The 23,652-nt window shown below is 41.3% G+C and overlaps 1 protein-coding gene across 1 annotated transcript in view; it reads right to left on the bottom strand.

Moving 5' to 3' along the window:
- The window catches only part of Msh3 (mutS homolog 3), a 184,198-nt gene that overhangs the window by 90,366 nt on the left and 70,180 nt on the right, over positions 1-23,652 (bottom strand). The window contains exons 11-12 of the mRNA XM_045134112.1: positions 11,603-11,687; positions 9,704-9,813 (exon numbers count right to left, since the gene is read on the bottom strand). Coding sequence (XP_044990047.1) covers positions 9,704-9,813; positions 11,603-11,687 — 195 coding nt within the window. The remainder of the gene's footprint in view (positions 1-9,703; positions 9,814-11,602; positions 11,688-23,652) is intronic.

Here is a 23,652-nt window from a genome sequence, read left to right on the forward strand (position 1 = left end):
GGGCACAACACTGCTTCTCTTTACTGGCCTGTTAGACTGACAACTTGGTAGACAGGTGTACATACCACTGCTTCTCTTCGCTGACCTGTTAGACTGACAACGTGGTAGACAGGTGGGCACAACACTGCTGCTCTTCACTGACCTGTTAGACTGACAACGTGGTAGACAGGTGTACACACCACTGCTGCTCTTCGCTGACCTGTTAGACTGACAACGTGGTAGACAGGTGTACACACCACTGCTGCTCTTCACTGACCTGTTAGACTGACAACGTGGTAGACAGGTGTACACACCACTGCTGCTCTTCACTGACCTGTTAGACTGACAACGTGGTAGACAGGTGTACACACCACTGCTTCTCTTCGCTGACCTGTTAGACTGACAACGTTGTAGACAGGTGTACACACCACTGCTGCTCTTCGCTGACCTGTTAGACTGACAACGTGGTAGACAGGTGTACACACCACTGCTGCTCTTCGCTGACCTGTTAGACTGACAACGTGGTAGACAGGTGTACACACCACTGCTGCTCTTCACTGTCCTGTTAGACTGACAACGTGGTAGACAGGTGTACACACCACTGCTTCTCTTCACTGACCTGTTAGACTGACAACGTGGTAGACAGGTGTACACACCACTGCTTCTCTTCGCTGACCTGTTAGACTGACAACGTGGTAGACAGGTGTACACACCACTGCTTCTCTTCGCTGACCTGTTAGACTGACAACGTGGTAGACAGGTGTACACACCACTGCTGCTCTTCACTGTCCTGTTAGACTGACAACGTGGTAGACAGGTGTACACACCACTGCTTCTCTTCACTGACCTGTTAGACTGACAATGTGGTAGACAGGTGTACACACCACTGCTTCTCTTCGCTGACCTGTTAGACTGACAACGTGGTAGACAGGTGTACACACCACTGCTGCTCTTCGCTGACCTGTTAGACTGACAACGTGGTAGACAGGTGGGCACAACACTGCTTCTCTTCACTGGCCTGTTAGACTGACAACTTGGTAAGGACAGTTACTGATTTTGTAATCATTTCTTCATCTCCAGAGTTCAAGGATCACAACATGTACTCAATAAACAGTTGTTGAATTCAATTCAATTCAGTTCCAAAGACTACATATAAAGTAACTAAAGATGAGCTGAAAAAAATGGAATCTTTTTTCTTTGCATAGGACTGTTGTGATAAATTAAATCAATGTTTTACTCTAACATTTACCCAAAATGCTATACAAATATAAACCCTTACTTTAATAACTCCTTCCTGAATAAATGAGAGATCACATAAATTGGAATAGACTAGGTTGATGGTACAGATGGTTTGAGGGCAGATAAAATAATGCCATCTGTGGATGTATATGACAGCCCACACAGATAGCTACTGTCACAAAATTAAAGGTTTTCTGAAATATAAAAAGGTAACAGCAAAGGAGTTTAATCAAATACTGTCATATTTTTTAATTGTACCATAAAATTCATAAACATAGGCTATAAACTTAAGATATTACAAAGGTCGTGACAAATTGGTTTCAACCTGAAAACACAGAAAAACAACCTTGCATCCCGCCTAGTGTTAGCACAGGCAAAAGCGGTGTGCTCACCATGAGACACCCCCATGTCTACCCAGACTTCTCTAGCTCAAGGTTAACAATACAAGCCCAGAAGGCCCAGGTGGCTGGCCCAGACCTTATTCAGACCTACACGATGAGAACAGCAATGGGCCCTGGTCTCACTGCGACTTCAAGAATTCAGTGAAAGCCAAGTACTTAGTGCAGTGCTAGTAAGGTAGAATCCACTCATGAGATGCTAACTGACTCCATCATCCGTGGTGGGAAACCTGCTCAGTAGATAACTCAAAGAATCACACAGGGCCAGGAGAAGTCGCATACAAAAATAAATTCTACATAACTATAGACAAATCATAAGCAGTAGATATGGAAGCAGGTCTTTTGTGAACAAGGAGCGCCAGGCCTGAAGTTGTAAGCATGAAGTGTGACAGCCAGGCAGGCATAAGCTGAAGCATTATCCTAAACTGGGCATCAGCTGCACTGAGAAACAGACTAGTGCTGTATACGCCTAAGTGGACAGGGAGAGAGTAAAAAGATATGTGGAGCTGTTTATCTCTTGTATGCAGATTAGAACACAAATGAGTAAGAATGACTTCAAGTTTTTAAAACTAAAATAATTTACATTATTTGGAATTGCTTTTTAATTAGCAGTTGTTAAAAGACCTTCTAAGAAATTACAATAAAGCAATAGGACAGGCCACCAGAATCATTGTTTTAGTACAGTCAGTGAATTGGGTGAGTGTAACAGGCAACAAATCAAGTGGCAGCATTGTCAACTAGGTAATAAAGCTATCCTTCCTGATCCCCACAGTGGCGCACAGAGCTAGTGGTTTGAATGGGCAGTGGAACCGTGTCAGAATGCCGGTTGGAACAGTTTCAGAAATCCAGAATAATCGTACAGCTTCACTGGGAGGAAGGAAGGGGAACAGATAAGAGCCACATTTTTTCAAACGATATTATAGAGGCAAAATCCCATTTATTTTACACAAGGAAGTTTGTGTTATTAAAGTCACAGAAAATGAAGTCTTCTCACCACATTATGAGGAAAAATAGAAAATCTACACTGACAGACATTTAAAGATGGAAGAAGATAAAGCTAGAGAGCCAAAAAGGAGACAAATATTCTATCTTTTCCTCCCTCATCTTTCTTTATTCATTCTCCACAGCTCCAAGGAAAGCTGCCATTTACTGCTGGTCATCTGAACTGGTCCAGACCTCACTAAGTTTCTGGAACACAAGACAAAGGCCAACTCCAAGTTCCAGTCTATCTGTATCCCAAGAAATGTTAGGGACCCCACCTACACATGGTTAAGCTGAGAACTCCTAGATTCACTTTTTATTGGCAGAAGTATTCACCGTTTTTTTCTACTTGAGCTTTACATAGCAGGGGTCACAGGCATGAGGTTAGGAGCAATCATTCACACTCTCGGAAGGCATGCACCCAAATATCCCCACTTCACATATATGAGCAGTAACGGGTCCCACTGGGCTTAGCAAAGCAGAGTCAGCCCAGTGATACTGGTACGGGCGGGCAAGCATGTGGAACACAGGAAACCACAAAGAATTAATAGGCCCCTCGGTGTAGTGTACTTCAAGTAGTTGCAGAGTTAAAAGTGACATTCAGTTTTGTTAAGTGGAAAGAAATATGTTACAGACTATTACCTCATCATTTATGCCTAAGAAAAAATTAAAAATAAAACCATCAATACTCCAAAAATATGGCCCATTTAATTATTCAAGAGTACCTACCTCAAAATGAGGTAGACAGTATGCCTGATGACACCTGCACTAACAGTTATGTACACAGACACACCACACATACATGTTGGGAGCTGTGGCTGCTCTTTGACCATGAGAACTGCAGCTGGGTTTGGATCTCCAGACACAGAGGCCTTATCGTATGGCCTTGACAAACAGTCTTCCGACACAGAGGCATCTGTGGAGCAGACTTTAGGCACGTAGGCACTGTCTAGAACGTTTTATTTCCTGTATATAAGCTTGTGCTTGTCTGAATAAATCTGAGACCTTGATCAGAATATAGACTTGGTCTCCTTCTTTGTGTATCTTGTCTCTCATCCAGGTTAATTTCCCTTTGGGTCCTTGTTTAGCTCCCCGCTGGCTGGGGCACATACACACAAATATACACATATACACACACACACACATACGTATACACATACATGCATGCACATATACACAAGCACACACATACATGCACACATACATGCACACATGCATGCACATATACACACATTACATACACACACATGCACAAATATACGTGCACAAATACACATACACACACATACACACACACAAACACACACATGTAGATGCACCTGTACAAATATGCCCACAAATATATGAATATGCATATACATATGCACATTAAAAAAAGATTATGAAGGAACTGAAAAACTCCTATCATCTAGTGACATCTCAGCGATCCTAATCTGTAATGCACCACATTACTCAAGTATCTGTAATGATGTTGATATAAAGGAACCTACTATATTTCTAGGCACATATAATTCTGTACAGTATGTAATATCTTATAATAAACAATTCTTACTGGCATTTGTGTCCATCATTTTTGAATGTACAATTTTTTAAATTTTTTTGTTTATTTTTATTTATTTATTTGAGAGCGACAGACAGAGAAAGAGGTAGATAGATAGAGAATGGGGGTGCCAGGGCCTCCAGCAACTGCAAACAAACTCCAGATAAGTGCGCCCACTTGTGCATCTGGCTAATGTGGGTCCTGGGGAATCGAGCCTCAAACCAGGGTCCTTAGGTTTCACAGGCAAGTGCTAAGCCATCTCTCTAGCCCTAAATGTACTATTTTTTTTAAGTTTGTTATAAAGCAATATGCATGCAGCCTCATCATACACCACGTGTTTGCATGAGTTCTTGATTATGTCCTTTTCTCCAGTGCTTCATGTACTTTTGTGCACTCTGTGACCACTGCCTGCCTTAGGAACAATAGGCTATCCCATTTCGTATATATATGGCATAGCGTCTCAGGGTACAGTGGACTGTTCCATCTGGGTTTATATTTTTCACTAATTTTTTGTGAGTGTGTGTGTGTGTGTGTGTGTGTGTGTGTGTGTATGTGTATGTGAATGTGTATATGTGTGTGAGTGAGAGAGCGAGCGCACATGCATGCCACACATGTACTACTCTGTATCCAGCTTTATATGGGTGCTGGGGAATCAAACATGGGCTTTGTAAACAAGTGTCTTTACTGAGCAATCTCTCCAATTCCTGGGTTTCTATTTTTAAAGGACATTAATATACAGAAAGCATATTTTATCTTAGCACAGTGACAAAATTGCCATCGCTAACATGAGTGTGCAACTCCAGCCTCATCCAGCTCCTGTCCCACTGTCCCAGAAGTGACTGCTGACCTGATGCTGAGAAACATCCATTCAACTTTGTGTTGTATAATATTACCACTTCCTTTGAAAGAAACAGGATACCACTGTTATAAATTCAAGTGATAATCACTGGTGTAGTATGATAGCTTTTTTTCAATTTATCCATGCTGATACATGTAGAAATAAGCTACTCATTTAAATGCTGTATGAGACTGTACATGATAAGAAAAATTTACTTTCTTTTTGTATATTATTAAATCTGCTTCCAACTTTTTAACATAGTAAACAGCACAGCCTGCTATCTTCTTGAGCAAGAAATTCACACTAAGAAGTATGAGTTGAGGGCTAGAGAGATAGCTTAGTAGTTAAGGTGCTTGCCTGCAAAACCAAAAGACTCAGGTTCAATTCCCCAGCACCAATGTAAGCCATATGCACTTGAGTTAATTTACAGTGGCTGGATGCCCTGATAAACCCATTCTCTCTTGCTCTCTTTCCCTCTCTCAAATAAATAAAAATAATTTTTTTAATTGAAGTGAGCCTGGGTGTGGTGGTGCACACGTTTAATCCTAACACTATGAAGGCAGAGGTAGGAGGATCGCCATGAGTTCAAGGCTACCCTGAGCCTCCATAGTGAATTCCAGGTCAGCCTGAGCTAGAGTGAGACCCTACCTTGAAAAACCAGAAAGAAAAAAAAATTGAAGTGAACTCACTAAACAGAGTAATCACTCAATAATAACAAGGTAAAAAAAAACAAACAAAAACATAGTGATGCAGAACTCTACATCAGAGAGGCCGTTTGAAGAATGAAAGATGGTGGGAGTGGAAAACCCTTTGAGACCTAAATATGCACTCCTGGAATAGGTTTAAACTGTGAAGAAGCTCTTGGGACTTAGAAGCATTCATCGGTGACTGATACACAGTGGGGCCTGCACAACTCCTGAGCGCAGCTTGACCTCACCAAGCACCCCGCCAGTCATTTGTGCTATGACCTGACGACAGTCAGAACCCAGAGCCTGAGCTGGTGTCTGGCTTCAGTGAGAGAGACAGCACAGCAGCCCGGTGAAGCGCCGATGTCATCGGCATGGTGCTGACAGGACAGAACGGCGATGAACACAGCTGAGCCCTGACTGCTCTACCAGGAAGTTTCTCCACATGCTTGTTTGGAATGGGTTGCAAGTGTCATTAAGATTTAAATGGAATACTTTTAAAATGCATGAACTAGGAGGATAAAAAATTTAAGACAATAATTTAAAATTAAGTGGGAAAAGAAAAAGATGTGTGTGTCTGGCTGGTATGTTAGGTGTATATATGTAAGTAGAAGAGCAGATTACAGGGAGGGAAAGGCCTAAGCGAGGTCGGGGAAGAGACTGTGTAAAAGAAGGGAGGGTCAACCAAAACTCAAGATCTTCTGAATAAGACATATGAAAATCTACTTTCTTGAATAATGGCAAATCCAGAAGCCATAAACTGTTACTAGAAAATTTTCAGTGCCAGGGATGGGATACCTTCTAGTGACTTGTTAGACAAGGAGGTCCCTGTTGCCTCCAAAACATTATAGGCTATTGCCGAGGCCCTTGGTTTCCCGTGAGAAAGAGATGGTAAGACCCTATTGCTGAAGACTTCACATGCCTGAGCAGCAAAGTCACTGAGAAATGAAGCTGGTGCTGAGCAGAAAACCTTTTCCCTGTAGACAAGCCAACTGAAAGCTGAAAAAAGCTGCACTGTATGCAGCCTTATGGGAGACAGAAGTCATCAGATGTGAAAACAATGGACACTGGAATCCTCAGGTTTGGCCAGACAGGCCAAATGACTGAACAAGTGCAACAGTGGCATGTCGCTCTGGGGGAAACCAGCTGCTCTCTAATTGGACTGGAGGCCTGCTCTATGGGAGGGAATACATGCCTGTACTACAAACCTAATCAAAAGCCTACGGCAGGGGAGGTCAAGAGCCTTAGGGGTATAAAGCCTGCTCTTGTCTGGATAAATGCATATATTACTCTCACCAAATTGCCCTGAAATCACTACACTTAATGTTCATACTCATGTATGCAATGCTACTCACACTTCCGGTTAAAGCTTCTCTTTTCAGATGGTGATGACCACTGGGATGACCCAAAAGGCAACAGAGTGCTGAGAAGAAGGGATGGTGGAGTGTCCAGCACTCAAAAATCTCACACTCTCCAAGGCTCAGGGTCCATTATGGAAGAGGTGGCAAAAGAATGTAAGAGCCAAAGGAAGGGTACCACTCCTTACATACAACTGTCCATCCAGACAGAAATTGTCCTAGATATCCATGACCTCGCAGTACCTAGCAATACCTACACAAGACCCTCATAATAGGAAAAAAAGATAATGACATCAAATTAAAAGAGAGACTAATGGAGACAGGGAGGGGATATGACGGAGAATAGTTATGAAGGGGAAAGTGGGGGAGGGGAGGGAAATACCATGGTTTGTTGTCTGTAAGTACAGAGTTGTCAATAAAATGTGTGTGTGTGTGTATTTTAAAAAAAGAAGCTCCGGTTAAAAGCATCAGTGGTCAACAAGTAGCAACTCTTCTCTTCGACTTTTTGAAAAAGGAGGAGCTAAGGGATATGGGATTCAGCTACCAAAGAACAGACAACATGGCTTCTGATTTTGTCTCCAATTAATTCTGGACATACACATGTGCGCGCGCGCACACACACACACACACACACACACAACTGAATTAGAAATACAACTGTTTAATTCACATGAAAAAGCCAGCTAGTGGGTCTATTTCTGCTGAATACTTCAAATAAGCGAGTACCACGGTGAGAGCTGTGGCATGGTAGATTTGTTTCCTTGAGCCAAAAGGCTCCAGCCCCACACTCTTATTCATGGAGTGAATGCAGAAATAACTTGTCTGCCTTCAAAAGGTCTTCTGGTCTCATTTCATAGTAAACTAAAGGAGATACTTCCATTTTCAGGATTTCTACTTTACCTTGCAAATTCCCCATGTCTTAGGGTGAGCATGGTTAAGAAAGGACACCAGAATGGCTTACTACTCAACTGAATTTGTAAGCATCGTCAACTGAGTTTTAGAGTTTATTATAAATATTACTGAAGATAGTTAGTATTAACTAATCCCTAAGAAAAATGGAGCTAATAGCAGTGTCTACTTAGTGAGGCTGTTGGAGTCTCACAAGAGACAATAGCAATGCACATCAAGCCCATCATCATATGGCCAACCGCCTCATATGCAATGAAGAGCTCACAAATGGTAGCTAGTACTGTGGTTTTGGTTTTGTCCTTACAGAAACCCTGTGAGGGGGGTGTTATCATTTCAGGGGGAGAAACCTGAGGCTTCAGGGCACTGGGACACGGAGTGGGCAAAGCTGACACTCAGCAGCACTCAACCTAGCGGCAGCTACCCTCCGACCAGCCACACCGAGCAGCAAGAGCATCAGGACAAGAGCTGATGCTGCCAGAATCACTGCTGGCTGAGAGCTAGGCGTTAGCTCTGTTAGCTGGGAGATACAATGCAAAGTTTTAAAGCATTCAGGGCCTGTTTTATCATCTTGAGAAATCAAAGAGAAGGACTTTGAGTATGAAATGCTAAGACATGGTAAGAGCTAACAAATCAAAGCATCACTAAGCAAACATTGACTAGATGCCTATCAAGGGCTAGGCACTGTTCTAAGTCACAGTTTCCATAGTTATCTGCATATCAGTCATCTGGAGAACTTACAAGAATTCTACCACTCCAGACACAACACTGACCAATGCAATCATGTAAAGTTTTCAGGCTGGTGACAAGCACCCAAATTCCCAGAATGTTCTCATGTGAAGACAGCCTTAGAGACCATTAAAGAAGGCACAAGACTCATGCATCTTTCAGAAGTAGGAACTTGAGTATCAACCCTCCTTTCAGAAATGCTTCACTCCTTTCAGATTTCAGTAGAAAAACGGTCATTCCTTTACCTCAAGTCCTCAACATTTCTCCATGAACATGCTAACTTCACCATCATTGCCACATGACACCATCCTCTTCTTCAGGGCCAGCTCTGGTCACAGCCCCTCCACGCTCAGAGTTACTGCACTAACTGCAGCCAGCTATGAGTTCCTAGGCCCCATCTTGAATGTTCTCCATGGAACTTCCACAGAAGACACCAGTCTTCCCTTTCTCTTCCTCCACCCTTGCACTACTGCTGACCTAAGGAACTGGGTAACCTCTTATCCCGGAAAACACTGACTGCTTCCAACAGGCAAGAAGGCTTGCTCCTGGAAAAGGGGTGGGAACTGTATACACATTTGTGATAGTTTACATTGACTATCAACTTGATAGGACCTAGAATCCTGAGGGACTACCGTAATTATGCTAACTGAGGTGGGAAGACCCACCTTAACTGTGGGTGGGGTCTTAAACCAAGGAAAGGGAAAGGGAAAGAGCTGGCTGCGCGTGGGCACGCATCTCCCTGCTCCGCTTCCCCGCCGTGCACTCGCTGTGCACGCTCCTGCGCCTTGCCTGCCGCAGCGGGTGGAACCGGGGACCACCAGCTGATCTAAACCGTTCATCCCTTAAACTAACTACTGTTGCTTATTTTGTCCCAGCAATAAGAAGTTGTCTATTAGATAGTCTACTTCCAGTTACAAAATAAAATTTTCTACACAATTTAAAACTGTTGTCTTACAAGCCACAGTAACCTTATTTTAAAGAGAATGACATCTTCAATTTCACAATTTTATAATAACAGACTAAACACAACAAAAAAGAACTCCTTTTACCTTAATTTAAGCAGTGGCTGTGTAACCCACTTCTTCAACTTCCGTCTCCCAAATGAAGTTTTAGTGTGGTCTAAAACCCAAAATAAACTTCCTCTGGTTTTCATATCAGTCTGCAAAAAAGACCACAAAACAAGTTTTATTAACAGGACTATTATTATATATTTATGTTTAGATGTTCATGAACCCTGGGTATTCCACTTACTCAATTTTTTTTTTTTTTTAGCTAGTGATCAAACCTAGGGCCTTTTATATGCTAGGCAAGTCCTCTACCAGTGAGCTACATTCCCAGGCTTCCTAATTTGAAACATTATGCATGCCTAGTATAATGTGTGGCTCATGTGATACATTCCTTTCATGTATGATGAAGGAATACACACACATTTACACAAGAGAAAGTATTGATATTTGCACACAGAAAAAGAATTAGTTGGTATAGTTTTTGGTTAGCTGTGAAAAAATTTGGAAACTCCATGGGAATGGAAGTAACAGTTAAGCTGCAAAGATAACAAAGGCTATTAATCCTCTACAAGGGTCCACATTTTGACTGTAGAAAGGACAACAAAGCCCACTTTGATGATAGGTAACTCTTGTCTTAGAAATTGGATTTTAGAACTGACTCCAGTAGAGATGACTTAGCAGATGTGGCAGGACCAAGAACAGATAAAGGAGCCAGGGCTGTGTCTACACCCTCTGCCTGGGAGCTTGTCTACACCCTCTGCCTGGGAGCTCGTCTCCACCCAAGGAATGTGCTTTCATTCCTGCTCTGCTTTCTTGTTCTGGACAAGTGTGAGAGCTGCTGAGAGGGATCTGTGAGAAAGACTCACAGTCTCTGGACAGTGGAAAAGCCAGAGAAAAATGTCACTGAACAAAGATGGCTACAGTATACTAGAATGGGTCAGGAAGAGGAACAAACTGGGTAAAAATGAGTGTCAAGAATCCAGAGAATAAGCTCAGTATTTGCAATAATAAACATGCCTGAAGAGCTTTGGATCATTTCAACCAGATGGCTCAGATTCCCTGTGACTTAAATCACATGATTTGGAACTGGTGTTGTATTATATCTAGAATTACGGCTCATTTCTTTATGACTTTGTTATTACATTAATTTTATAATTATGCCTTGATTTTCCTAGTGATAATTTAAAAATGAAAGCAATAATCTTAATTACCTTCCTAATTTTTTGATAAAGGACAAATAAATAATTATGAAAGTTTGTGAAATAAGATGACATAAGCATCTTAAGTCAAACTGAGTATCACAGTAAGATATTTTATGTGTTAAATAATGAAGAGTGTAAACACTTCAACAAAAAATGAAAGGTAGGGGCTGGAGAGATGGCTTAGCAGTTAAGCATTTGCCTGTGAAGCCTAAGGACCCTGGTTCAAGGCTCAATTCTCCAGGACCCACGTAAGCCAGGTGCACAAGGGGGCGCACGCGTCTGGAGTTCGTTTGCAATGACTGGAGGGCCTGGCGCACCCATTCTCTCTCTCTGTATATATGCCTGTTTCTCTCTCTACCACTCTCAAATAAATAAATAAAAGTTTAAAAAAAAATGAAAGGTACACAGAATAAACACCCAACCAAACAACAATCTACTTCATATTAATTATCAAAGACAACACCTTCCAATAAAATAGCTGATATATAATTGATGGTATGCACTTCAATTCCTTAAAGAAACAGCCCTATAGTTTCCCCTCCCCCAAAAGCCCTCAAAGTACCATGCCATGCATTTGATTTTCCAGAGCATGCGTGGCACAGCTGGCAGGCAGCACGTGGCTGACAGAGCAGCAGCGAGGGCAGGCCTGGCGTGTTCCCACTGGCGCTCCCGCACCTACTGCCTTGGTCCATTTTTTTTTTAACTATTTTGAATCAACTAACTTTAGAGTTGGCCTGACCTGATTCTGTAGGATTTCCAGATTCCTTAATGTTGTTCCATTAATTGTCATAAATTCCATTTCATTTGACAGCTGTTTAAAATTCCTACAAAAGAATGAAACATAATGAGCCAATATATAAGCACATAAATTTAAAAAGGACTAGAAAATAATCTATTAATGCTATGATAAAACTTAGCAATCTGATAGGAAAGCAAACCAGAAGAACAAGACAGAAGTCATGGAGCTACTGCCGTCCACTGATGCCAAACAGGCTGGCACAGAAGGGTCACCGCTCAGACACCAGAGACAGAAGGGAAGCAACAATGGCAATGTTTTGCTTTTATTTCCAGGAACAACACAAACACAGACTTTCTGACTAGCAGAGCATGAGCTGGTATCTTCAAGAAAATCTATGCCATTAGCCACAAAAATATGTAAAAACAACTAATGCTGACCTCATTCTCTAGAATGAGCTCATCTTGATAAACACTTCAAAAGCTTCAACTTAACATTCTGATCTGGGCAACAAATGCTATTTACTCTATAATTAGCAAACATTCAAATGGCCACTGTTTGGTGAGTTTCAGAAGCTAATTCCTTAAGCTCAGTTAAAAGAATTCACCTGCTCCTTTATGTTCCTGTGGCTACTTAGAAAATTCAATGCATGTCAAACTGACATGTATTATTAAGTGTTAACCAGTGATTGCTTATGTAACAACTCAACCTCTCCAGTGCTATTTCTGCCAATGGCACTTAGCAGAATGGCCGACTGGCTCATTACTCCTTTGTGCACACGTCCTCACTATGTAGCCCAGGGTGGACTCACAATCCTGCTCCTCCTGCTTCTGCCTCCCGAGTGCTGTGACTACAGATGTGTGCCACTGTACCCAGCTCTTGACAGATTATGCTCTAAGGAAAAGTAATGGAAGATTATTAAACCATGTAGAAATAAAGCACTAGTTTTTGTGCTATTAAACCAAATAGCTCTGCTCAAGGCTGAAATTTAAGTAAAAATCTAATTTCCCAAGGTATTTACAGAAACAGGAATCTAGAGACCCTAAAATCAGAGCCCAAGTAGCAATGCTGATCGACAGACTCCTTTACTTCTAGAAGACACCCCCAGCTGAGGCTCAGAGGTCTGGAAAAGAGAAATAGCTTGCCACATAGTAGGAATGTTGCCTAGTAACTGACCACGGTGCCCTGGTGATATCATTACCTGTGACAAGTTAGGTCTGCTTTCCAAAGGATGGTGAACCACTGATGCCTATCAGAGGGCAACAAGGAAAACAATTCTAAAATTGACTGACAGCAAATATATGTGGCCCTTTACTTCTATCTTGTTAGCAGCTAATTTTCTTGAGTTACCACAATTCTTATTGTGTTTCTACCTTCCTTAATAGATCTAGACTGCTTTAAGGCCAGGGTTATCTATTTAAATCTCATTCGTTTTCTAGCACCTGCCAGGCCAAACAGAACAAGGATATGTGTGAACGCACATTACCTTCCTATAATGTTCCTTTGAGTCATAAAGCCCTAGAAATACTTCTGAAAAATCCAGGCCCAGTTACAAAGTGAAAGGGATTGTTTACAGGAAGAAACAGTTTGGCAGTAACTGGATATTATAGCTGATAGATGTTCACACAAATTAATGGTCAAAGATCAAAATAGGAAGGGTTGAGCTGTGAGGTGGAATCTTACTATGCTTACACGTTTAGATACGAAGACTTTGTGTGCCCTGTTCCTGATAACTAGGCTGAACTGTGTCCTAGCAGTGATTAACCAACAGGTTAGTTGCCTTCGTAGTTACTCCAGACTACTAGAATAAAATACCTTAGGCAGGACAGTCTATAAACAACGGAACTTTCTTGCTTCGAGTTCTGAAGGCTGGAAGTCCCAGATCAAGAAATTACCAAATCTGGAGTTGGTGAAGCCATGTTCCCCACAGAGGGTGCCTTGGATGTGTCACACACCTCTTTTATAAGGAAACTAAATGGCCAAAGCACCTCATAAGGGCCCCACCTTTCACACTGGGTCTTAGGCAGTTAGTATGAGAAGACTAGGGACGAAGCCACACCCTGAGTCCCAGAGACCTGCCTGTATCTGTCCCTCAGCACCAAAGGTGCCATTCTGCACTGGTGAGAAAGCAGTAAACGAAGACCCACAAATGACTGAGAATACCCTGCAGTTTCCACAGCCTCACGTGAACACAGTATGACAATCTTGTAAACCCCAAGCCTGAGGAATGGTGAGGGATAGTTTTCTACCATGCCATACTGTCACATACACCTCAAAGGAACTGTTTAAGCAAGGTGCTATCAGAAAACCAAAAGGGCAAAGAACTGGAATTTTGTGGACTACAGTAAGGTGTAATATACATCTCTGCCTGCTTGCCAAAACGTATCTACATATAGGGCAGACTTTGGTTTGGACCAACAAACTACCTTTACTACAGGGGATCAGGAAGGTGGCTTGGAGGGTGAAGGCTTCCAATACCTACGATATTCATAAAGAAACCAGTCAATGAACGATCATATTGGCTTAGGGTAGCTTACAACTGCAGATCTTCACAGAGAAGTATTACTGTACTGTGTGTATGGGTTTTGTTTGGCTAATCAGTCACGGGGCTTTTATTATCATTGTTTTGTCCTGAGGAAAAAATCTGAATTTCGAATTACATGCAGTAGGAAGGAGTTTCATTACACTGGCATATGCACTGACTTTAATAAGATATCAACCACTGAGTGATCTACACTAATACTACACTAATTCCTGCAGAGCAGTGATTATCAAGCTACACTAACGATGAACTATGCTTGGGAAATTTCCTATATATTATACCTAGCAAAACTACTGGAAATCCCCAGGTTGGACTTGGACCCTTCCTTACAAACACAAATTTTCTTTTGCCACTGCCTATTTCCACGAGGAATTCTATACATTTTGAACTAACAATTCTTTCTGCCAGCATCCTAGGGTATTCAAGAGCAAATAGTGTAAGATCACTGGTCCAAAATATTGAAGCAATTCTGAATTATTTATACTTGTGGAAGATGCCAAATTTTATGTGCTTTGAAATGAACCTCATAAACAATGTCTGTCCAGAATGCATGCTGTGCAAATCTCGACAGAAATAAGTAACATGGGAAATTTTTTCATTAATATTTCAGACAGCAAAAAATATAAGGGACTGTTTTCTTCCTCGAGTTTTATAAGTGGGGGGGGGGGAAGGAATAACCTTACCAAAAACTTTTCAGAGAGATTTAAAACCTCTCACGCCCCTACCATACCTTCTGGAAAATAAGTAAGGGGGACTGGAGGGATGGCTTAGCTGTTAAGACGTTTGCCTGCAAAGCCAAAGGACCCTGCTTTGATTCCCCAGAACCCACGTTAGCCAGATGCACAAGGGGGCACACACATCTGTAGTTCATTTGCGGTGGCTGGAGGCTCTGGTGTGCCCATTCTCTCCCCCCCCCCTCCTTCCTCTCTCTCTCCCCCCTCTTTTTTCTCTGTCAAATAAATAAATAACATAAGGGTACAGATCTTACTTGAAAGATTTTCATCAACTATGACAAGTCTATTTAAATATTATTTTACAATGGAAATGAAGACTAAAATGCTCTACTATGCCACACATGAAATCTATAGAAGAAAGTAATTCTCTATATGCTTTCCTGAGCTTATAAATTCACTTATCTATTTGTGGCAATTAACTTATAAGTTATAAGTTGTATTATAAAGCTTCCACTTTATTGTACTTTCACTTCTAATTGATTTGCAATTAAGCAATTGACTAACTCTGCATTAGTCAATGCTGTCATTAACCTAACAGAGGAGGAAATGTAGGTGCACATCTAGCCTGATGACCACTGCCAGTGTCAAAAATTTGCTGGGAGACACAGAACTGAGCCTACAGCTCCGTATCAGCCATGACCACATAGAAAGATTTGCTGGGGAGACACAGAACTGAACCTACAGCTCTGTATCATCAGCCACGACCACATAAAAAGATTTGCTGGGAGACACAGAACTGAGCCTACAGCTCCGTATCAGCCATGACCACATAAAAAGATTTGCTGGGAGACACAGAACTGAGCCTACAGCTCCGTATCATCCACGACCACACAGAAAGATTTGCTGGGAGACCCCGAACTGAGCCTACAGCTCCGTATCAGCCATGACCACATAGAAAGATTTGCTGGGAGACACAGAACTGAGCCTACAGCTCCGTATCAGCCATGACCACATAGAAAGAACAGAAACAACTGGGACGGGGGGGGGGGGGGGGGAACGTTCAGGAGGCAGCAAAGTTCCCAGGCAGGTGAGAGCACGCCGCAGCCCCCTTCAGAGGTGCTGTTGTCCCCAACAAGAAGTACAACAACATGGGTAAGAGGCTGTCCCAAGGGAAACACTGGGAGACTCAGCACCTGGGCTTGTGAGTACAGTAAGTAGTAGCTGCAGCCACCCTTGCCCTACCACACATGAGAACCTCAACTCCATGAAGAAAGCAGGGCCCACCCTAAGTCATACTTTGCACACGCAGTTTTGGCATAGTGAGACATTCTCATCAGGGAATAGCAGAAACCGACCCAAATCTCAGGTCCTGAATCCAGTCAAGATCCAAGATCACAACCGGCCCTTTCTAAGGATGACTATGGTCCAGCTGTGTGAGTTTGTTCATGTATTCCTGTTTTGTTTCCGCTTGTCTGAAATCATGGGTACTGTATTGATGCACAACGGTGCTTTTCCAGTTTACTTACTGCCCCCAAGTTGATCTTTTTCTTCAATTCTTCTTTCTTAAATCTGATCACCTCATTTTCCTAGTTGCTTGGCTCATTTTACACCACTAGGCTATTTTTTTGCCTGTCATCTGTAGCAAGTCTTTCTGGCAGGCATTTACTATCTGTAATGATATTATACCTTGCTCTTTGCTCGTTCTTGGACAATGTCATACAGGTACATTAGGTATTTTGATCATACTGATGTCCCCTCCCATTCTGATTCTTTTTTCATATAATTTTGCTTGGGACTTGAATTTATTTCTTTTCAATTACTAAGTTTTAAGTGAAGACTAAATTTCCTTAAAAGCTACTTAGAGCACATTTCTCTCTTCTGCTGTTTAAGCACAGTATTCAAGCATGGCACCTGACTCCAGCTTTCATTCACAAAGCATCAACTGCATGAGAAAGGCCTTCTACTATATGCAGCTGGAACACTAGACACAATCTATGGAGAATGAAAGCCTAAAATACACGACATTATTTTGGAGAAGAGTAGCTTTCAAGAGAAAAGTAAAATAAACTAGGCAAACACTAAGAATGTCTTGCTGGTGAGCCAAGGAAACTAGGATGCACGGAACAAAAATGTCAGATGAAAGAGTGGTTCAGAGAATTCCAGAGATCTGCTTCAATCCCTCAAGATTTCAGCCAATACTGACCTTCAAATGTGTGGAGGGATCCCCAATAGCTCAAAGAACAAACCACAAAAAGCAAGAGTGAGCAATCGGAGTTCACACAGGGTTTGGAATCAGAGTGGGAATACTTCTAAATACAGGAAGTGCTGCCTAGAAGCTTCAGGATGAGATTGCTCTGGGGTGGGATGAAAACAGATATATACTAGTACGGCCCAACCTTGGCAGTGACATTTAAAATTAAAGATATATTCACTTTCTATATAATTCATCCAACAGGAATATGCAACTCAATGGATTTTAGCATACTAAACTCATGTAAACATCACTACTAAGCAATTCCACACATCTTCATCAACCGTGACGAAACTTTGTATTAGTTAGTAATCGCTACAACAGCCTTAGCAGCCAACAATTTATTTTGTGTCTCTAAAGATTCCCACTCTATAAACTTTAAACAAATCAAATCATAAAACATGGCCTTTTGTGACTTTTTTCATTTACCACACTTTAAAGGTTCACCCATTTTGTAGAATGTTTCAGTATATAATTTTTATGCTTGGGAATATCCTACTTTGTATCTAGTCATCAGGTGTGAGAGAGAGCACGCTTGTGCACTGGTGCCGGAGATTGAACCTCAGGTCTCCAATGTGCGTGCTAAACATTCTACCACTGCGTCATATCCATAGCCCGCTTCTATGTTTTTAAAAATAATGTTTTCCTTATTTACTTATTTGAGAGAGAGACAGAGAGAATGAATAGGTGTGCCAGGCCTTCAGCCACTGCAAACTCCAGATGTGTACGCCACCTTGTGCATCTGGCTTATGTGAGTTCAGGGGAACTGACCCTGGGTCCTTAGGCTTCACGGGAAAATGCCTTAACCACTAAGCCATCTCTCCAGCCCTGTTTCTACTTATTGACTCTTCTGACTGATGTTGCTGAGACCACTCTTTTTTTTTTGTTTTGTCTGAAGTACAGTGGCTGGACTGTAGCAGGGGAGTACTAACACCCATTTTCTCAAGTAGCCGTACCATCTTACATCCCCACTAGCAATTCATGAGGATTCTCATTTATGCACATTCTCAACAATGCTTGTCTTTTCTTGTTTTCCATTTCCACCCTGAAAGGTATGAAACGCTATCTCACTGGGGAGCTGGTTGCAATATATGCAAAGGCTAATGGTGTTGAGAATCTTTACATATATATGTGAGTGTGTGTGATCTTGCCCTCTCTCTCTCTCTCTCTCTCTCTCTCTCTCACACACACACACACACACACACACACAAACACACACATTCACACACACGGAAATGCCTACCAAGATCTTTGTCCCCTTTTTTCCAGTTTTTAATTGAGTTGTCTTCTGATTTTTACTACTGTTTTGAGTTCTTTACACATAAGTCTTCTGGACACATGGCTTGCCTTGTTTTCCTGCTATTCAGTGAGTTTTCTTTCACTTTCATGGTGATGTTCTTTGAAGAACAAAAGTTCTGAGCTGAGGAGATGACTCAGCAGGTAAGAGCACTTGATATGCAAAGACACCAGCGTCCTTGCAAACAGCTGAGTGTGGCCAAACATGCCTGTTACCCAGTCCTGCGGAGAGCAGAGACTGGAGACTGGGGCTGACTGGTCAGCCAATCCAACTGAAAACAGTAGCTCCAAGTTCAATGAAAAACTATCTCAAGGAAACACATGGATGAGACATAGGGAAGGGCACCTGACCTTCTCTGGATGCCTTCACACATGTGCAGATGGGGTGTACATATCTATAAACTCACATGCATACACCACACACATTACATACACATGAATGTGCAAGACAGATATCAAAACTTTACTTTTGATGATGCTCAATACTATTCTTTCCTCTTATCATATGTGCTTACAATACCTCAGAGGAGAAATCATGGACCAGTCCACAACAGTAAGGATTTATACCTATATTTTATAAGGTATCTCTGGTCCACTCTGAGTCACTGACAAATTACACCAGGTTAAGAGTGGGTGGCAGACAGCTTCCGGTTCACTGAGATGAACTTCCAGACCAGGCACAGTTATGGAGGAAGGGACTTATTGAAGTTTACAGATCTAGCAGAAGTTCCATAATGGCAGAGGAAGTTGGCCCACTTTCACAGGACCAAACACAGAGAGAGAAGCACAAGCCAAAAGCCAAAAGCCATACAGCACAGCACACTTCAGGAACTCCAGCTAGACACAGTGCATATCTTTAGACTGAAATCTCAAATCCACCACCACACCTTAAGATCTGTCCAGTGACACCACCTCTAGCCAGGTGGCTGCAGATGCAAACTACAAACTAATAAAACACTGAATGTATTGGGGGCCATCTGTTCACACGACCACAGAGTGTAACTGCAAGCATTTGCATGGGTACCTAGCTGTCCTGGCACCACTTGTTGGAGGGGAGAAAAAGAAAAAAAAAAAAGAAACCCGACCCTTTCCCCATTGAATACTCACAAATTTCCAGACATACTTCTAGACTCACAACTACACACCACTGATCACCTATTAGTCTTCACAACAGTAACCTCCTCTCTTGGTTAGCTGCTTTGCAGCAAGCTTTGGAGTAGGAATGTGAGTACTCTATCTTATGCACTTTTTAAAAATACCTGGAATTTTCTTATTTTTGATTTGTTTGTCTATATCTATAGAGAAGCTACCTAAGAGTCGGAGTGTTGATAAGGACTGTAGTGAACTTATAGATCAATTTAGGGAACATACTTTAACAATATTATGTCTTTTTACCCATGATCCTGGGATGCCTATTTATTTAAATCTTCTTCAATTTCTTTCATTGATGATTAGTTTCCAGAATATTGGCTTTGAAGGCCTTGTGTTAAGTTCATTTTTTTATTCTTTTAGACACTGTGTTTGTGATTAATGCTCACACTCAATCCTCAGCTGGTGGAATTTGGGGGAGGTGGAGCCTTGCTGGAGGAGGTGTGTTACTGTGGGTGGACCTTGAAGTTTATTAATCCAACTCTACTGGGTGTTCACTAACTAGCTTACACTTGCTGCTACCTCCCAGCTGATATGACAAGATGTGATGGCCAGCCACTGTCATGATTTCTCTGCCAGGAGCCTTGAGACTGTAAGCCTCGATATATCCCCTCCTTCCCTGTGCTGCTTCTGGTTGGGTGTCTGATCCCAGGAACAAGAAGGTAACAGCTACACTTTCTAATGGAATTACTTTCATATTCAGTTTCAGATTTTTCATTATCAGTATATATAAGAACAGTTGTTTTTGTATTTATTTCACATCCTACAATTTTGTGAACTTATATATTAGCTATAATTAATAATTTGGTGCCTTTCTTATTTAAGAAAGCCAGTACAACCTAATAGATGTGGTAAGAGAAGACATCTTTGTCATGATCACATTCTTAATCTTAGCAGGAAAACACTCAGACCTTCACCAATAACTAAGATATTACCAGTAAGATTTCCTTGTACTTTCTTTGGTGTGCGTGTTATACATACGGTGCAACGTGTGCGTGTGCGCGTGCCAAGGACAGCCCCTGTGCATACGCACATAAAGGCCAGGAAAGGGCATAATGTGCCCTCCTTTACCACTCCTCGAACTTACTTCCTTGGGACAGTCTCTCACTGACCTTGGAACTGGCTGTTTCTCAGCAAACCTGGCTGACCAGTAAACCCCAGTGAGTCCCACTTAGGACTAGGCTACAAAGCATGGATGTTGGGGGATCAAAGTCAGTCTTCTTATTTGCACAGCATGCACTCCTACCCACACAGCCATCTCCTCAGCCCCAGCAATGACATTTTCACAGATGACTTTTTTCAGGTTACGGACATTCCTTTTCAGTTTTTTAATCGTTGAGGGGTTTTGCATTTCATTGTACCAAAAGCATCTCATGTCTATTGACATGATTATGTAATTTTTAAATCTTTTATTACATTGGCAAAGTGTATTATATTAACTGTTCTAAATTCAAACCTATGTTTCTTGAGTAATCTCATAGTTATGGGCACAATTCTCTTTCTATATTACTGTGTTACATTTGGCTGGGCTTTGATGAAAATTTTTGTCTAAATTAATTTAAAAAATGGTTGTACTTTCCTGTGAGGTATCTGGTTTTGGAATATTGATACCAGAGCAAAATGATTGCTTTCTGCATTGGGGTATCTGTGATTTTAGGATGTTCATGGGCATCCATGGCCTGTAGTAATTAGTGCCATTACAATAGCATACAGTGAATCTATCTTCACTAGTAAAAAAGTAGCTACACTGCTTTGCTATGGAACATACCTATTTCACTTCTCCAAACAAGTCTGTATCCTCAAAATTTTCCTTATTTAACAAAACCCTGTTTTACCTAGGCTTAAGAGCAATTCAGCAAATGATGTATTTTCTGAACCACCTACAATCCTATTGCAAAGACACAAAAACTTTAAATTAATACATATCAAGATCTTTATGATACTTCTAGTTATTTCTATGACAGCATTTGCTAAACAAAACACCTCAAGTTTATTTTTTCTTCCAAAAACTGCTCTTGAAGTAAAAGTTCAAAAGTTCAGCAGCTTACAATATAATTATGAAACAATGCAGCCAAAATTTATACACATGGAAAAGACTTGTATTTATCCAAGGTAATCCCACCTCCTTTTTCCAAAGTGTAAGAAGTATAGAATTACTCCTTTGGTATTACCTGCTGAGTGAAATTACGTGCTAACCATAAAGCATCCTCACTCACATTTCTAAAATAGTATCACTTTGATCACCATCTTTATACATTAGGGTTGCTTTAAATGATGTTTTGGAAATTTCCAATTAGGTCTACTTTGAAGATGAGGAAATTTCTTCCTTTTCTCATTAATTCTGTCTTTATTGTCTGCTACAAGTTGCTGAGGACATACACAAAGTAACACTGTGTCATGTGGAGCTCTAAATGTTTTCATCGTCAGCTCTGAGGAACTGTACAGAGGATGGAAGATTAAATGCATATACGTCACTAGCAGAACCTGCTTCCTGGTAATCCCACATCACCATTCAATATACACAGAAAAACTTCACACCACCCCAACCAAGTATACACAGAAAAACCTCAACCTCCCTCAATCCCATCAAAAGATCCACCCTTAAGTAATTTAAAGCCAAATTTAAAACTACTACAAAAAGACATTTAATTTTATTGCTTAGTAATATTCCCAATTGCTGACTAAATATGAAGACATAACCTTTCAGGCCTATTATCTTTTATTTTTTTAAAAAAAAGTTAGTGCTCTTATTCAAACGTTAATGCCTGTTTGCTTAATTTAGTGACTCGTTGCTATGAACAAATCAAATGGCAGGAGGCAGTCACACTTTCTCTGAGTCCAGCATAATCATGCACACTCCAACATAACCATCCATACAGATGGAGCTCTTCAAATAAGCCTATCTTTGTAGCTTAAAGTCAAATCTCATGCTAAGCTTCTATTTTGTAAACAAATAAACACTTCAGCTACACTAAAACACACGGGTAACTGTGAATCTCACCTGTCAACATAATTAGACTGAGAAATGCTTAGGAGACTGTGAAAGGCCGCACCCCTGTAGCGTGGATGATGGCATTTCCAAAAGCTGCTAGATCATGAGAGCTCTGAACTAACGAATGGACTAATGCTTTTATGTGGTCGTGACATGACGCTATCACTGGCAGGTGGTTACAGGAAGAAGGTGCCGTCTATTTGGAGAAAGTAGGTCACTGGGGATTCTTTGGAGGCACTATCTTACTCGGGGCCCCTTTCCATATCTCCTTTCTCTGCTTCTTGGCCTCCATGATATAAACTGCTGTGTTCCACCATGTCCTGACAACCAGGATGGGCTAACACATCAGAAACCATGAATCAAACTAAAGTGTTCCTCACTTAAGTTGTTCTTCACAGTATCTTGTCACAGTGACAAATGTAACTACTATACATGTAGCTAATATGCATGTGTAAATTAACATCTTAATTATTCTAATTTAAAAATCAATCAGTTAGAACTCCACTATGATATTACTCAGCAAGCTTTATTGTTTCCATTCGTTCTCTATTGAAAGAAACCACTCTTCTGAACTTATCACTACCATGCATGTCTTTTTATTTCCCTAAATAGGTGTGCTCTGTTCCAAATGTATGTGCTGTGCCTTTACCAACTCAGTTTTTGGTTCAATATACTGTTCATAAAAATTTTCATGTTGAGTATGCAGTTCACTCATTTTCATTGCTCTATTATACTGCATTGCAGAGACATGCCACAATGAATCCACTTTCCTGATGGTAGGCATTTAGGAAGCATCTAAATGAGACAAAACTGCTTCCAGAGAAGAAAGAGTCTGTTCTAGTGAACACCACACAGAGAATAAATGGCATCAAAGACATTACAGTAAGATGCCCACCAAGCCTTCCCTCCTTCCCCTCCCTCTAGCAGCCTCGACTCAAACCAGTACCGGTTCTTCTGTTACTCATTTCAGATTCTAAATCTTACTGGCAGAGCCAGCTTGTATCTGTCCAGCTACCCTGCAGAACAGGAAGGAGCTTACTTATCCAGATCACTGAGACAGAGGGTGTGTGCATAGGACCAAAGAAAAGCTGGTGCAGGTAGGATATAGAAAGAAAATTATCCCATTGCTTTCCTTATTTCACTGGCTAC

The sequence above is a fragment of the Jaculus jaculus genome, chromosome 14 (genome assembly GCF_020740685.1).
Source record: "Jaculus jaculus isolate mJacJac1 chromosome 14, mJacJac1.mat.Y.cur, whole genome shotgun sequence".
Classification (NCBI taxonomy): Eukaryota; Metazoa; Chordata; class Mammalia; order Rodentia; family Dipodidae; genus Jaculus; species Jaculus jaculus.